General features: G+C 37.3%; 1 protein-coding gene across 2 annotated transcripts; it reads right to left on the bottom strand.

Moving 5' to 3' along the window:
- Positions 1–1,103: 1,103 nt before the first annotated feature.
- Positions 1,104–14,052, bottom strand: AMELX (amelogenin X-linked). 2 transcript variants are annotated; one of them, XM_039364274.1, is made up of 6 exons: positions 14,048–14,052; positions 12,902–12,972; positions 10,050–10,088; positions 7,630–7,674; positions 6,063–6,470; positions 1,104–1,430 (listed from the first exon to the last, which is right to left on the bottom strand). In XM_039364274.1, the coding sequence occupies exons 2-6, from the start codon at positions 12,962–12,964 to the stop codon at positions 1,425–1,427; spliced, it is 561 nt and encodes a 186-aa protein (XP_039220208.1). In that variant the 5' UTR covers positions 12,965–12,972; positions 14,048–14,052; the 3' UTR covers positions 1,104–1,424. The 2 variants fall into 2 exon arrangements, with proteins under 2 accessions (XP_039220208.1, XP_039220207.1); XM_039364273.1 differs by lacking the exon at positions 1,104–1,430 and having other exon boundaries at positions 4,905–6,470.
- Between the last annotated feature and the right edge of the window lie 1,677 nt (positions 14,053–15,729).

The following is a 15,729-nucleotide window of genomic DNA, read 5'->3' as shown; positions in this document are numbered from 1 at the left end:
GCCTTGGTCAAAAACTGGGCAAAGTCCAGCCCAGAAGGAGGCGTGGCAGATTTCTGACTTAGTCTCAACTGAGCAGGAAGGCTGAGATTATCCACCAGTGGATTCTACATCATCATGCTGGGAAAAGGCATTCAGGTAAGACAATGCCCCTTCTGAGATAAGGTGTTTTTGGGGTAGGATGGCTGTAGGTTCATCTTAAACATTCTTTAAGTATTTCTTTCTTTGAATTATGAGAAATATCTGATTTGAATCTGACTGGTATGGCTATTTTTCATTGGCGTTTCTTCCATTAATGTTTGGTAGTGTTGATTAGGTTAACTTTTAGGAACGCTGTTATTTTAAACTTCTTAGAAGGAGGTCTGCTTTTTTTCCATCACCAAAAGGAAGATTTCTGGCTTGCAATTAATTGTTGCTTCATAATTAATCATGACTCCCCCTCTTTACCCAGGGTTCTCAGATAAAATATGGCTCTTACCAAATGTTTTACATCAATTTAGGGTGTATTAATGAAACTAGTATTGCATGTGCAATATTTCTATTAGAACAGGGCTTTTCAACCTTTTCACCCATTGTACCACTTTTAGGATATGGCAATATCGGAGTACCACCAGTCACCTAGCAAGGTGTCAAATGATGACCCCCCCCAAAAGGAAAAAAGTGATAAAGTACAGGTAGTCCTCGACTTACAACAGTTCGCTTAGTGACTGTTCAAAGTTACAATGGCACTGAAAAAAGTGCCCCCCAAGGCACAGCCAAGCAAGACACCTGTCTGCCTACCCAGCGGCGCTCTCATTTCCCTCCCCCACTATCACTTTTCTAGGATGGTCGCATACCACCTGCCAGGTGCCAATGTACCACAGATGGTACCCATACCACTGGTTGAAAAGCTCTGTATTAGAATAATACTTTTACTTAACTTGCGATTAATGGCTAAAGTTCTTGACTTACAACAGTTTGTTTAATGATCATTCAAAGTTAGAATGGCACTGAAAAAAGTGACCTATGACGGTTTTACTCAGTTACAACTGAGAAACAATAATCATGTGATCAAAATTCAGATGCTTGGCAACTGACCCATATTTATGACTATGTATATAATTTCTTAAATTTTTTTTATAAGTCATATAAACAACAGCACTATTTCCCCCTTTGACAGAAGAGACGATCTTGTGCTATGATGCTGTATTACTTTATTGGTTATACTTCAAAAATCATACCTCCACAATTACTGATTTGAACAATTTTTGTTTTCTTGTTTTATCTGCTTCTAGCTATAATCTCTATCAATCTGGATTAATGGATACTTTTATTACTGACTGCAGAAAAACTTTGGACTCTTGAGAGTGTGTAACAGTATCTAAATTATTGCTTTGCTTGCACTGTTCTGATGTCTTCACTTCTTTAATCCTGGTATCTTCACTTCTTTAATCCTGAAAAAAGATGACAAAATTAAAACCTGATTCTTATTTATGAGAAACCTCACTGTGATAATTGGGATTGCTAGTTCTCTTTTTTAAAGTAAAAATCATATGCCATGGTTCAAAGTGGCATGAGTTACAAGATGTCTGTCATACCGTTTATAAAGTAACAAAGCCTTGGAAACAGATAACAGTTTTATACAACTTCAAAGATAGAATTGTGTCATGGAAGGGGAGTTATTTTCCTCTGAAGCATGAAGTGAAGCCTCTTTTTATTCATAAAAAGTATTTGAACTAAATGACAGATAGTACTATTTTATAGTATTTATTTTCATTGAATTTGGCATCATTCGAACAATAATAATAAACAATGTCTGGAAATCAATTGAGTTGATAAAAAGAAATGTTGAATGTTATATAAGTAATAGGTGTGGGGTTTTTTTTCTGAACCAGTTATGATATGGAGTCCAGAAAAGAGTGCTAACTACAGGTAGTCTTCACTTAATAGCTGGTCTCTGAGGGACCGTTCAAAATTATAACAGATCTCCCCAGAATGTCAAGGTTGAATTGCTAAGATGCCTGTTAACATCTATTGCTACTCAACTTGCCATAGAAACAGGGGAGGGGGAAGAAGCGTGGGAAGGAAGCGGGAGTATAACAAGCTATCCACAGAGTGTGAGAGCCTATAAGAATGCCAAGTCACTAACTCAGGTGTCTTGACAGAAGTGGATCATTCTTATAACAAACCAAAGATATGATTGAGCAATGTGAATACTTGGTGGGTGGAGGTTATGAAAAGCTATTTTTAACTAGGCGGATTTACACGCAGGAAAATCAGAGCTGGGTTTATTTCTTCAGTTCTGAGATTTGTATTCAATAAAATTTTATCTTTTATGGTATTCGAAAGCCTTGAAGATTTCTTGATTTTGAGTTTGTTAATCAGACAGCTGACATTAAACCAGGTCTCTCTGTTTTGAATGCAGCCTACTCAGAGGCTTCCGAGAAGACTGTAGCATAGTGATGTCGGTGACCGAGAAGAAGATCGATGCCACCACAAAGTCTGGGCAAATCCCTTTCCGTGAGGCCTTGGCAGACTCCGGGTTGCAGCTAGTCGTAACATGGTCCAAAGTGAGAGTGGATAAAGCTGAGCAACCACTGGTGCAAAAAGAGGGAGCCGTGGCAAGATCCCTCTACACTGGCTCTAAAATCCAGTGGATGGGCAGTGTGAGGAAAGCAGCCTCATCTCCCGGGGGGTTGCAGTAACCCGAGTGTGTGTGCCTGCAGCCTGCCTGCCTGAGTCAGTGAGCTTAAGGGCAAGGAGCCACGAATCCATTTTATTGTAGCACCAAAGATGGCAGAGACAATAATACTGGGGTTGTTGTGGCTAAAAAAAGTGGAACTTGTCAATTGACCTGGGGGAGCAACAAGTGGTGACTGAGGAGCAAAGCTGAGAACAGGTGGGGGATAGAAAAACTGCTGAAAGCTAGGTGAGCGCAATTGGCTGTGAAAGTGAAAGCGGAGGCAATTAGCCATTAGCAGAGAGCAGCCCAGCAGAGCCAAGCTTCCCAAAAGAGTATCGAGACTTGGTGGAAGTATTTAGCGAGGGGGAATCAGATGCGCTCTGTCCTCACCACCTCACAGACTGTGCAATTGAGTTGCTGCTGGGGCAAAACTCCCCAAGCCAAAAATGTACCCCACGACCCTGAGGGAGATGGAGGAGTGCTGAACCTTTGTGGATAAGAACTTAGCTAGGGGTTTCATCCAGCCTGCTAAATCCAAGCTGGCAGCACCTATGCTCTTTAAGGAGAAAAAGGATGGATCATTGAGATTGTGCGTGGATTTCATGGGGATTAACAGGGTTTGCATAGAAAATATGTATCCCCTCCCCCTCATGAAAGAATGCTGGGGCACCTGTCCAACGGGAAGGTGTTTATCAAGCTGGACCTGAGAGAAGCGTACTGTTATGTGAAGACGAAAGGGGGATGAGTGGAAGGCAGCTTTTAATTACCCCTTGGGGTGCTACCAATTCCGAGTGATGCCTTTTGAACTACATGGAGCAGCTTTGTTCATGCAGCTAATTAACGAGGTGCTGCATGATCGCCTATACAAAGGGCTGCTGGTTTAGGTTTATCTGGAGTGCTGGTTTACGTGATTTACCTGGAAAGATCCCTTTTGAGGTGTGGATGGACCACAAGAATCCAGAGGCTCTGAAGACCGCAAGAAAACTATCCCCCAAGCAGATCCGATGGGCTTAATATATCAATCAATTTAAGTTCATCCTTCGGTACCTGCCGGGGGGGGGGAACTTTCTGGCAGATGTGCTATCTTGCTGCCTTAGTACAAGAGTTGCAGGGAAGAAATAGTTAACTCGATCATCCTCTCTGGGCAGCTGGCAATACAAGGGACCACGAGGCAAAGCTTACCGGCTCTGCCTCAGCCAGCTGATGGTGAGATCACCCAAAAGTTGAGGGAAACCCTGGAGGAGGATGAATAGTTTAAGGAACACAGAGAGGAGATGACAATGAGAATGGGTCTGGCCTGGAAGGGTTCCAAGCTGTATGTGCCGCTCAACTTAAAAGTTCAGATCTTGCAAAGGTGTCATGACGTAAAGCCCATGGGCCATTTTGGTTTTCTGAAAACCCTCCACCTAGCAAGGAGGCAATTTTGGTGGCCTAAGATGAACAAAGACATAGAGAGCTACATTGCTGGGTGCCCGACCTGCGCTTCCATGGAAAGATTGCCAGGGAAGCCTCCTGGACTGTTGCAGCCAGTTGCTAACCCCAGCAGCCTGTGAGAGAAGATAGCCATGGACTTCATTATGGAAGTACCTGAGAGTTCCGGTAATTTGGACTGTGATTGACCTGTTTTCAAAGCAAGCACACTTTATGGCATGCACGAAACTTCGATCAGCCCGAACTTTGGCCAAGTTGTTTGTACAGCATATATATAGACTGCATGGAGTTCCAAGGCATATCATTTCTGACCAGGGAATGCAGTTTACCTTACTGCAAAGTTTTGGTGAGAATTGATCAAACTAATAGGTTCCTCACAAGGCCGTTCTGGGTACCATCCGAGTACTAGTGGATTGGCCTAGAGAGCTAACTAAGTGGTAGAGTAATACTTGCATTGTTATGTGAATTACCAACAGACCAATTGGACGGAACTTCTGCCTTTTGCTGAAATAGCATACAATAATTCTTTACCTAGTAGCACTGGGTTCACCTCATTCAAAATAGCTACAGGAGCGGATTTTCTGCCGATGCCAGAACTGCCGAGGGAATCTCCCTCGTCGTTGTCCTTAGCTGATTGGATGGATGACCTGAAAACTACATGGAGGGAGGTGCAGAAGGCAATGGATAAAGCTATGGAATAATATAAGAGGCAAGTTGACTGGAAGAGGGCTCCTTAAGAGATTTATAGGATTGGGATCAGTTGTACCTGTCTACTAAGTATCTCAAGCTGAGGCAGCCTTGTAGAAAACTGAGTTCTAAGTACATAGGACTTTTCTCAGTTTGTAAAAGTCATTAATCCTGTAACTGTTGAACTACGGTTGCCAAAAGAATTGAAGCAAGGCCACCCAGTGTTCCATTGCAGTTTGTTGAAACAGTTTAAAAGATCTAGCTTAAGACCAGGTGGAGAGGAACCTCTTTTTCCTATATTAGTGGACAGTGAGAAGCATTATGAGATTAAGAAAATACTAGATTCAAGGATTTTTAGGGGGAAGTTACAGTACTTAGTCCAGTGGAGAGGTTACCCCTTAGCTGATGCTGAATGGGTAAGAGTACATAATGTTAGGGCTGATATTAATAAGAACGTTTCATGATAAATACCCTTAGCGTCCAAGGGAATGATGTTTGAATGTTTGGTTAATTGTGCTTACTGTTTTCCTATGTCTACACTTCTTTCAGGGGGCCAGCATGTCAAGGCTGAATTACTAATATGCCTGCTAACATCTATCCCTACTCAACTTGCCATAGAAACGGGGGAGGGGTAGGAAGTGTGGGAAGGAAGCAAGAGTCTAAAAAGCTAGCCACAGACCATAGTAAGTAGTAAGAAGCTACTTATGACCTGGTTCCAGAGCTCTGTCGTCTGCAATACCAGCACTACCTTGAGCACTCATGTGATTGTGGCTTGGACACTTGGCAAGCAGCTCACATTTACAGCTTTTTGCAGAGTGCTGCAGTCGTGTGACCATAATTTTCAGGTTTTTTGCTAATTAGTGGCATTTACTTCCAGTTTCCAGCAAAAAACACCCATTGAAGAAATTGAGTTAATTTAACAAACAACACAGTAAGTGTTTGCTTACTGGCCATCATTAAATAATTGTAAAACTGAATGCGGTCACAGTCCACTTAACGACTGCCACAATTTACAACTGTAATTCTGGGCTCAATTATGGTTGTAAATCAAGGACTACCTGTTCTCATAAAATCACTATATATATTTTTTGCATGTTGACTAGTAAACAAAAAATATAACGTGTGTGTGCACACATACAATTTAACATATAATTTATTTTCAGATGTATAACAAAAACATCTTGATGCTGCTATGGACCTTAAAAATGTTATTCTTTAATAGGCAGAAACAGACTCACATAGTTAGTCTTCTGGAAATTGCATTACTACAGTAAAGATTACTTACCACTTCTTCTTGCTTGGTCTTATCAGCTGGCCATGATTCAAGAGGTGTATCTGGGATAAGGGGAGGTAGTGGGTATATGGGCTGATTGGCATTCCCTGATTGCTGAGGGTTCATTGATTGATTTGGATTTACTGGTGGCTGGGGTTTCATTGGATGCTCGCCTGTTTGTGGTTGAAGTGGATACTGTACAGACTGATAGTGTGGAATTAATGTGTTATGCCCATTTAGTGGAACAAATGGGTTAAGACCTGGTTGCTGCAAATGTGGGTTCTGAGGGGGCTGTAGTGGTTGCATTTGATGGAGAGCTGGGTGTATTGCATGGACCCCATGAAAGTGAGTTGGGTGCATCATTGGTCCTGCATTATGGTGCATCCATCCTCCCATGGGCTCATAGCCATAACGTGGATACTGAAATGAGAGAAAAATTTAAAGTTACTCATGCACATAGAATATCAATTATTACAAATCAAACAGCTTGGTATTTTTCACAAAATAATATTATTATACAAATATTTCTATAAATTGTATTCCTGCAGTATCAAGAAAGTTAACAATTTATTCTGCTATTTGAAGGATAGTGGCTGTAACAGGTATTATTATTCAGTATGAGTTGATCACATGTAACTTAACTATACCTACTAATTTCTCCTACAGCGCAACTGCTGTATATTGCTTGACTACAGGTAGCCCTTGACTTACAACAGTTCATTTAGTTCAAAGTTACAGCAGCATGAAAAAGTGTCTTATGACCATTTTTCACACTTATGTTGTAGTGTCCCCATGGCCATGTAATTTACATTCAGATGCTTGACAACTGACTCACATTTATGACGGTGGGCAGTGTCCCAGGGTCATGTGATCCCCGTTTGTGACCATCTGATAAGCAAAGTGAGCAAAACTCACTTAACAACATAAATTTTGGGCTCAATTGTGGTTGTAAGTTGAGGACTACCTATATTTTCTGTTTCTGGACTATGAGCATTAGGTTGATTGCATCAGGAATACACATATGTGGACAAGGAACATGTGAAAATTAACTCCACAGATTGAAATACTGTACCATTTTGACTGGAGCTCTGATTATGCATAAGAAAACTTGAGTGCCCAAAACTAAACTGAGTAGAATCAGTTGGGCCATTCATTTTTTACTGTGTTGAAGGCCATTTCTTATTTTTATCAGGGGAAAAAGGTCAAGTTGGCCTTAGAACAACAACATATCAATTTTGTCAGTACTTACCTAATCTGCAGGGAAACAGTTGGCACTATTTTACAGTTACATTTCCAGCATATCAGAAGAATTTTGTTTGAACATTTTAAAGAAATTGTTTTAGACCTTTATGATAAAGATTATAAAAAATCATTTTTACATGCAATGAATCAAAAATATATAAATATTTGGAATTCATGGTCTCCGAAATCACCTGAATTTTAGGACATATTTAACAAACAGAACAATGTGGAATTATGCATATCTGAGATAAACTGTATATCCCATTTCTGTCTCCATTGTTGTCACTGTTATGAATTTATCAACAATTTCTCATAAGAGGCAAGATATCTGACATACCTGATGTCCAATTATGCCCTGATACCATTTCAAAGGTGTCATCACCTTAGAAGATACAAAAACAAGAACAATTTATGAAATCTGACAAGCAGTATAGATAGTTTACTTTGGGTCTGTCTTTCATATATCACACTCAACCAGTGTCATTTAGTAGTTAAAGTTTTGGATAAAGATGGAGAATCTAGGTTTAAGGCATTCTTTTGCTATGGAAACTCACTGGCTGACCACTACTTCTTCTCATTCTGAGTTAACTCACAGAGTTGTTACTATAGGAAAATATTAGAAAAAGGAATGCTATGTGCACCATCTGGAAGTAAGGCTAGATTTAAATATAATTTATAATTTATAAATAATTTACAGTGGTATTTTATGACTTTGGCTTAATGTGGTCTGTGAACCCAGACTGTATAAAATGTGCAAATGTTTTTAGGGTAACAAGTTTTTATTAAGATGCATTCTTAATGCATTCCAAGTATTCTTTACAAATATTTCATGCTATCTTTCTATGTCTTTAATAATTAATATTACATGCTACAGAATTAGAGCATACAGCATGTTGGTAGTATTTTATATCTACTAGTAAATTATGTTTCATTATTTTTCCTTTTCAAATAGATAGTGGACTGCTTTTAATTAAAAGCCTATGTTGTACATGCCTAAGCATTGGTTAATTATTTTTTTCTTGTATAAAAATGACTAAAAAGCCAACGTTGCATTGCTTGAACAAAGTCTTTCTTCATTGCATTGTATTTCCAGTTATAATAGCCTACAGATAAAGTGAGACATTGTGGAAATGCTAGTAATGGAAGGAATGTTAGATATAAACAGCTAAGAGATGCGAGGGGAATGCATTGGTAGCTTATTCATAAACAGCATTTATTCCAGGTGGCTAAAATCTTAGGGGGTTGGAGGACTGTTCAAAATGTTATTAGACACCCCCACTTTAATGAAGTCACTGAAAAATGAAGATTGGAAATCTTAGTTTCCAAGTTTCTTTATTTACCCCTAATACTAACATAACAGTCACCTTACTGAAGTATTGATATCTGTAAATCTTCCTTTGATCTTGCTCAGCTGACAGGTGTATGCAAATTAAATTCAGAATAAAACAAGTTGGAATGTTTTTCGGAATGTTTGGAGTGGGATGCTGAGTGAATCAAACTCAAAATGACTTCAATTCAGTGGTGGAATTCAGCCGGTTCGCATTGGTTCAGTAGAACCCGTAGCTAATTTTTTGTTGATTTCGGTGAACCGGCTGATACCCTAGCCCTTTTCCCACAAGGCCCAGAACGGACCACCAGAAGTGTGTGGATGCCACTTCCCGAAGTCCGTTCTGAGCTGGGCAGGCGTCCCAGGCCCAGAAAGACCCACCGGAAATGCATGGACACCACTTCCAGATGTCGGTTCTGAGCTGGGGAGGCCTCTCAGGTCTAGAATGGCCCACCGGAAGTGCATGGATGCCGCTTCCGGAAGTCCGTTCTGAGCCAGGGAGGCCTCCTAGGCCCAGAATGGTCCACTAGAATTGCGTGGATGCCACTTCCAGAAGTTGGTTCTTAGGTGGGGAGGCATCCCAGGCCTAGAACAGCCCACCGGAAGTGCATGGACGCTACTTTTGGTGGGCCATTCTGGGCCTGGATGCCTCCCCGGCTCCGAACCAACTTCTGGAAGAGGCGGCCGTGCAAAGAACCGGTTGTTCAGGTATTTGAATCCCACCACCGCTTCAATTCCATATTCCACTGGAACTAATTGGGAACATTTTGGGGTATTCAGCCATGGGAACAATGGGAAATTCAAACGAATCTTTTTTTATATATACTAACTTTCCCCCCCTCCTCCCCAAAAGAAGGAAAATAATTACATGCTACCTGTCACCTGACCTATAAAAAAACTTGGCCTCTATCTCTGAAAATCTACTAAAATCTCTTCAACTAACTTCAGTGAGTGGAAACAGCATCTATAAATGTGCCATCTACAAATCTCTATGGCTTCAAACACTTTTTAAAAAAGCAGATTAATATAGTATGTCAGTCACAAGACATACGTGAATTAACATTTTGGATTTCAGTGCTCCAATGTTTTATTTGAAATGAGACAAAACTACAAAATGTACTGTGTTTTGTTTCAGGTGCACGGAATGCTCTGAAAGACTGTTTTAATTTTTAGGATACTTTAAACACAGAGTTTTTAGCACACCCTTCATGAAACTGTCCTTGTTTCCCAGCATAAATAGTAAAAAATACAATATATCTTGTACTTGATCATTTCATCTGAAGGTAAGATTGTATAAATTCACTGTATTCTTCCTTGCTGAAAGTTACCAAGTCACTTGAAGAGAAACATTAGATTTAGTTTGAGTAATCCTATAATCCTTTACTGTACATGTATGAATACAAACAAGACACAAAATTTAAATTTTTTACCTCATAACTGAAATTGATATAACCAGGATGTTGTGGTAGCTGAAAAAAATGACATATTTACACTGTAGGAAAGAACCTATTTAAAATTTTAAGATATCCATTAGTAAGCATATCTGGAGCTTTAGTGGGATTAGTAAATTGAGATAGCTGCATTATTATGAAATATTAGCCAAATCCTGTACTGCTTTAAATGTATATATGTAGGATACTTTAAACTAGACACCCAAGAAAGGTGAAGTTACTATCTGACATTATAAATTGTAAAAGAAAAATAATGTTCAGTTATAGTATTTCAAACTTGAATAAAATATATTTAAACTGAATTTAGGAGTTGGAGATGAAAACTCATAAGAAAAAAGAATTCAAGGTAGGAGAATCTGTTACAATACGAAGCTATGAGGTGTGGGATTCTAACAAAATTAATAATTTTTTGAAACATGAACAGCATAAGATGGCAGAAAGAAGTGGAATAAAATGTTAAGAATATATGAAAAGAAAAAGATATACAGTATAGTATATTAGAAGAGAAGGAGGTTACCATACATATAACTGGAACTTTAGTAGTACCCTCAGGAAAACTGACACTCAAATGTTAATAAAGGATGCCAAAAACATTTTTTAAAAGATTTTTTTTTCAGATCTGTTCAAACTAATGCCTGCTTTTGAGTTAAGAAGCAAGATGCTGAAAGCTAATGGAGAAAGGCAGAGATATTCAACTCATATTTTGACTTACTTTTTTTGTAACAAGACTGTAATAGCTGGTTCCAAGATTCAAAATACTGTTATGTAAATAGCTGGGTTAAATCTTCTTTATAAAGGAAAAATCCTGTCTCTTAGCCAGATCACAGGAAAAGCTATTAGAAAGAAGATCAGAAAGGTTCCACTCTTATGTACACAAGGATGTATTGGTCCCAAATGGGAAAAATTCATCTCACTAAATCCTGATAAAGAGAGCGCTTTGAGAAACTTGCTTGTAAAAGAATCACTTTTGGTTTTAGGCACTTACAAGGATGGAGGGTATATTTTCTACCAGGCAACTGAAGAACAAGATGAAGCAGCAAAATTAAAGCCTGAAATTGATAGAAACATGGTCAAAGAATGTCTGTTTACTTTGGACAAGTTTAAATCTCTAGGACAGGGGTGTCAAACTTTTGGCTCACAGGCTGGATGCGTCATGGCGAAACAGCGCCCACTCCATTGCCGGCAATGGAAAAAAGTTGTGATATGTTGTGACACATCACATGACATTGCATGTTTGACACCCCTGCTCTAAGACCAGGGTAATGAAATAACTTGCTGTTGATATAGCTGAGCCTTTAGGTATTTATCTTTAACAAATCCTACAGAACAGATGCAGTGTGAGGTGATTGCAGGAGATGAATATTCATAGCATTAAAAACTGGAAAAAGGAGTTTCCATTTTGGTTCGGTATAGATATCAAAAAGAATGGTTGAAAACAATACGTTTCTAGAATGCAAGGATTTATTGAGAGAAGGTTTTTCAGTCCCACCTTACCTTGCTTTTTGACTAACATTTTTAGTAGATTGAGAGAATACCAACCAAGTATTTTAGTAAATTGAGGAAATACCATTCATGCTGTATTTCATAAAGTATTTGAAAAAGTATCATGTACATATAGGTAATCCTCGACTTAGAACAGTTTGTTTAGTGACTGTCTGAAGTTACAACAGCACTGGAAAAAGTGTCTTATGACAGTGTTTCACACTTACAACCGTTGCAAGATAAGTATGGAAAGAAAAATTAAGTAGGCATATAGCTCATTTGAAAATAGTAGGGTCCCCATCAGTGGTTCCTCATTGAATGGAGAAAAATATCAACTTGTGTGCCACAATGGATAGATTTTAAAGATGATACAATGAATGATTTGTATGAAAGGATATCACATGAAAGTGGGCGAACTATCATTATCTTAGAAGACAAAACTAAATTTCAAAATGATCTTAATAAATTACACAAATGGAAAACGAATAAATTTAACATAGACTAATTCAGGAAAAAGAAATTAAAATATACAGAATAGGGTGGGATCACTTGTCTTGGTAACTGTATTCATGAAAATTATTTTGCAATAATAGTTGATTACAAATTAAATAGTGTGATAAGCAAGAAAAATAGCAAATGTGATTTTTACCCTCATTTAGTTTCAGTTTCTCCCATATTGGGTCTAGTTCTAGGTGTTGCACATTAAAAAGTTTCAGACAAAAAAAAAGGCTTAAAGAAAAGCAGCAAGAAGAAGAGCAAGAGGGGATTAAAAACCAAACTAGAATTTCACGAAAAGAGAAATCTGGTAGGGCTTATAATGCTTTTCAAATATTTGAAAGGATGGCATGCTGAAAAACAATTAAGACCTGTTCTTTGCCATTCCAATATGCAAGACATAGAATAATAGGGTTAAGTTACTGGAAGACAAATTCTAATTGAATGTTAGAAAAAAATCCTAATAGAAGCAGTTTTACAATGGAATCAATTTCTCAGAGGTCATGAGTTTACATTCACTGGTGATGTTCAGGTGGAGACTGAACAGCTGTCTGCTAAGGTGTGTTTTCATTGGCTTCTGCACTGAAGAGCAGGTTAGCCTCTTCCAACTCAGTGATTGTAAAGAAATAATTTCCTATTTCTGAAAGTTAAAATGGAAACTTGTCTGAAACCACAGTCAGTATAGAAGCTAGGTGTGAATCCCAAAATATATGGATATAAAGCAAGAAATATACAATCTCAAAATATAAGTATATAAAGAAAGAAATATACAGATATTACTGTAGGTTGATATCAGTGCTAAATATTCCCCCTTAATTCAATACTTTGAGATTACAGTACTTAATAAGACTTACTGGGATTGCAAATGCAGAATTTAAGAGGCACATAACCAAAGTCCAGCTCTCCATCTTTCTCATAAAAAATCCTACAGCATAAAAAGGAATAATTTTGTCTCATAATACCATGAAGCCTTAAATATATATTTTTATATTTCCTCAATGTGTTGTTAAAACTAATTATTAATTATTAAGGGTAAAGGAGAATATTGTATCTCTGTAGAATGTCAATGGCTGAAGTTATAACCCAGGAAAAATATCCCCTTTCCACTGAAACTAATGAACCTTCAAGTGGTTAGTTTATTAGGTTCATGGAAAAAGGTAATTATAATGGATGTTTCCTGCAGTTGTATCTTGGCATGATAACACAGTATGTTTTCTCAGTTTAAGACAAAACCAACACATTCTCAGATCATCTTATATACTGGAGACTATTTCTAATATATTTCACGTCCTGCAAATTCAATAGATTTTTCCTGAATTCAATTCTGTTTCCATTTCTGACAAAATTTGCTTAGCACATACAAACCAATCCAACATTTTTTCACTATCATCTTTAAAGTCCTTATGTTGAATAAACAGAATGAAGATTTCCATGACATCTAATAAGAGAATATATTAGGGTGCCTTTGAACTTGCCTGTGGAATATCTTTATACAGGTTCTATAAGTTAAAGGATAACATATAAATATCTGTAATTTTTTGTTAATTCATGAACTCACAAAATATATTGTATATAAATTTAACATTAGATAACTTGTTGATAATGCTACTTTAAACTAAAGCCTGCTTGATCATTGAAAGGAATAAGGAAAATATGAGAAACAAAATAGCACTTAATTAAATGTTAAGGATGAATAAAGAAATGTCAATAGCTCAAAAGCAAATTTTGAGTACTCCTACAATGTGAATTTAGGTATTATTGAAATTTAGAAACTTATCTTGTTTTAGAAGCTGAAAAGTTTTATTAGATTCTTTATTTTAAACTTAAAATAAACAATACTGAGAAATATATTTAAATATAAAAGTACTAGTTGATTCATTTTTTACCATTTGAGAAGAAAAACTTATGTCAGCTCAATGTATATATATCTTGATTTGACTACAGTTTTATTCTGTAAATAATGAAAATGAACAATAAATTGAGAAAATGAATAAGCTTACCTTTGATAATTCTGTTGGATGGTTGCTTCAGAAGCCTTGGTAGTTCAAGGATTTTTTCTTTATTTGGCTCATATTTAAACAGTTTTTTCATAGGGAACAACCAATCAGCCTTCACATTTAAATATCTGTTGTATCATATATTTTGAGACATCAAAACACACATGGAAGTGAGTATTATGGTTAAAATATGCAGTCTTTCATTATGCGTGCACAAATTAAGACATATTATTTTGTTTCTTCAAATTGCCTGAGCTGGCTGACATGATAGTGGATTTAATCCTTGCTTTCATTAATAATTTTTCCAAATTGTCTTATTTTTAATATAAAATTTAAAATTAAGTATATTTACTTTATTTTTATTACTTATAAAATAATTTTTCCTTCAAGTAGAACTTGATTTCTTGGAGACTGCATGGACATATCCATGTCATTTTCATGGCAATATCACAGAAATATTTCTTTGCTTTTTCCAAAATACGTGATCTCCTGTCTTGAACCAACCTGACCGTAGCTAGCTTCTGAGTCAAGGCTAATTCTATCTCTATCAAAAATTATTTTGTAACTGTTTGTGCAAAATTATCTAAAAGAAATTAAACAATATTCCTTGAAATTAACTCTTGTTCTACATTAATGTTTTTACATAACACAATTATTATTATAGACATTTAGTGTTTATGTTGTTGTTGTTAGTTGCAAAATTGTGTCCAACCCATCGTGACCCCATGGACAACATTCCTCCAGGCCTTCATGTCCTCTACCATCTTCTGGAGTCCATTTAAGCTCATGCCTACTGCTTCAGTGACTCCATCCAGCCACCTCATTCTCTGTCATCCCATTCTTCTATTGCCCTCAAACTTTCCCAGCACTAGGCTCTTCTCCAGTGAGTCCTTCCTTCTCATTAGGTGGCCAAAGTACTTGAGTTTCAAGTACACCAGTGTTTATACACAAATACATATATACACATATATACATGTTTCAGATCAGCACAATGGAACCATCATGACCTTTGTTTTCACTCGAGAAGTCCATCTTACATATAACAAAAAAGATGGAATATTAATTTAATATAAGTAATAAAATGGGGAAAAAGCTGTCTCAGGAAAGTAAGACTCTTGAATCCATCGAGGTGAATCAAAAGAACTTTTACTGAGAAAAACTGGATGCAGTAAAGTCACATGCAATCTGAAGGTCCTGTGCAAAGCAAAAATCAATTATTTCGGTTTCTCAATCCCAAACCCTCTGACCAGTCCATTGGCAGCCAAAGCGATGCCAAGAAGATGTTTTGAGAATGCTGAGGTGCTAGGCAGATAATAGTTCACAATCAGGGTGCGACGGCCTTGAAACTTGGTGAAAACTGGATGGGAAGGAGCCCATCCCATCTCCAAAGAAAATCCCCCTCCCTAATTCCCAAGAGAACAGCAGAAGCGAAAAATATCAAACATGCCATCTCCCCACCTCCCTCAGCATGATGGTAGGACATTAGAGTACGAATGGTGGACCTGACACTATCATTTAGTTTCTCCATTTTAAAAAATTTCTAACACATATTAGCCCCATGTCTCTGATCTATAATACATACCAAGTATACTTTTCTCTCTGCATATAAAAAATTTAAAAATAGTCAATACAGAGTTTTACAAATAAAGTATATTCAGTGAAATTTAGATTTTCTGTCCAACCAT

This window comes from Crotalus tigris, unplaced genomic scaffold (genome assembly GCF_016545835.1).
Source record: "Crotalus tigris isolate CLP2741 ecotype Arizona unplaced genomic scaffold, ASM1654583v1 scf7180000019707.1183690, whole genome shotgun sequence".
NCBI classification, from domain to species: Eukaryota; Metazoa; Chordata; class Lepidosauria; order Squamata; family Viperidae; genus Crotalus; species Crotalus tigris.
This window is presented reverse-complemented; position numbering and strand designations above follow the sequence as displayed.

Coding starts and splice junctions, on each gene's coding strand:
- AMELX (XM_039364273.1), bottom strand. CDS start 12,964: ATGAGAAAGATGGAGAGCTGGACTTTGGTTATGTGCCTCTTAAATTCT. Junction 7,675..10,049: donor ATATCAATTTCAGTTATGAG/GTAAAAAATTTA, acceptor GTATCTTCTAAG/GTGATGACACCTTTGAAATG. Junction 6,471..7,629: donor AGGGCATAATTGGACATCAG/GTATGTCAGATA, acceptor CTCTCATTTCAG/TATCCACGTTATGGCTATGA.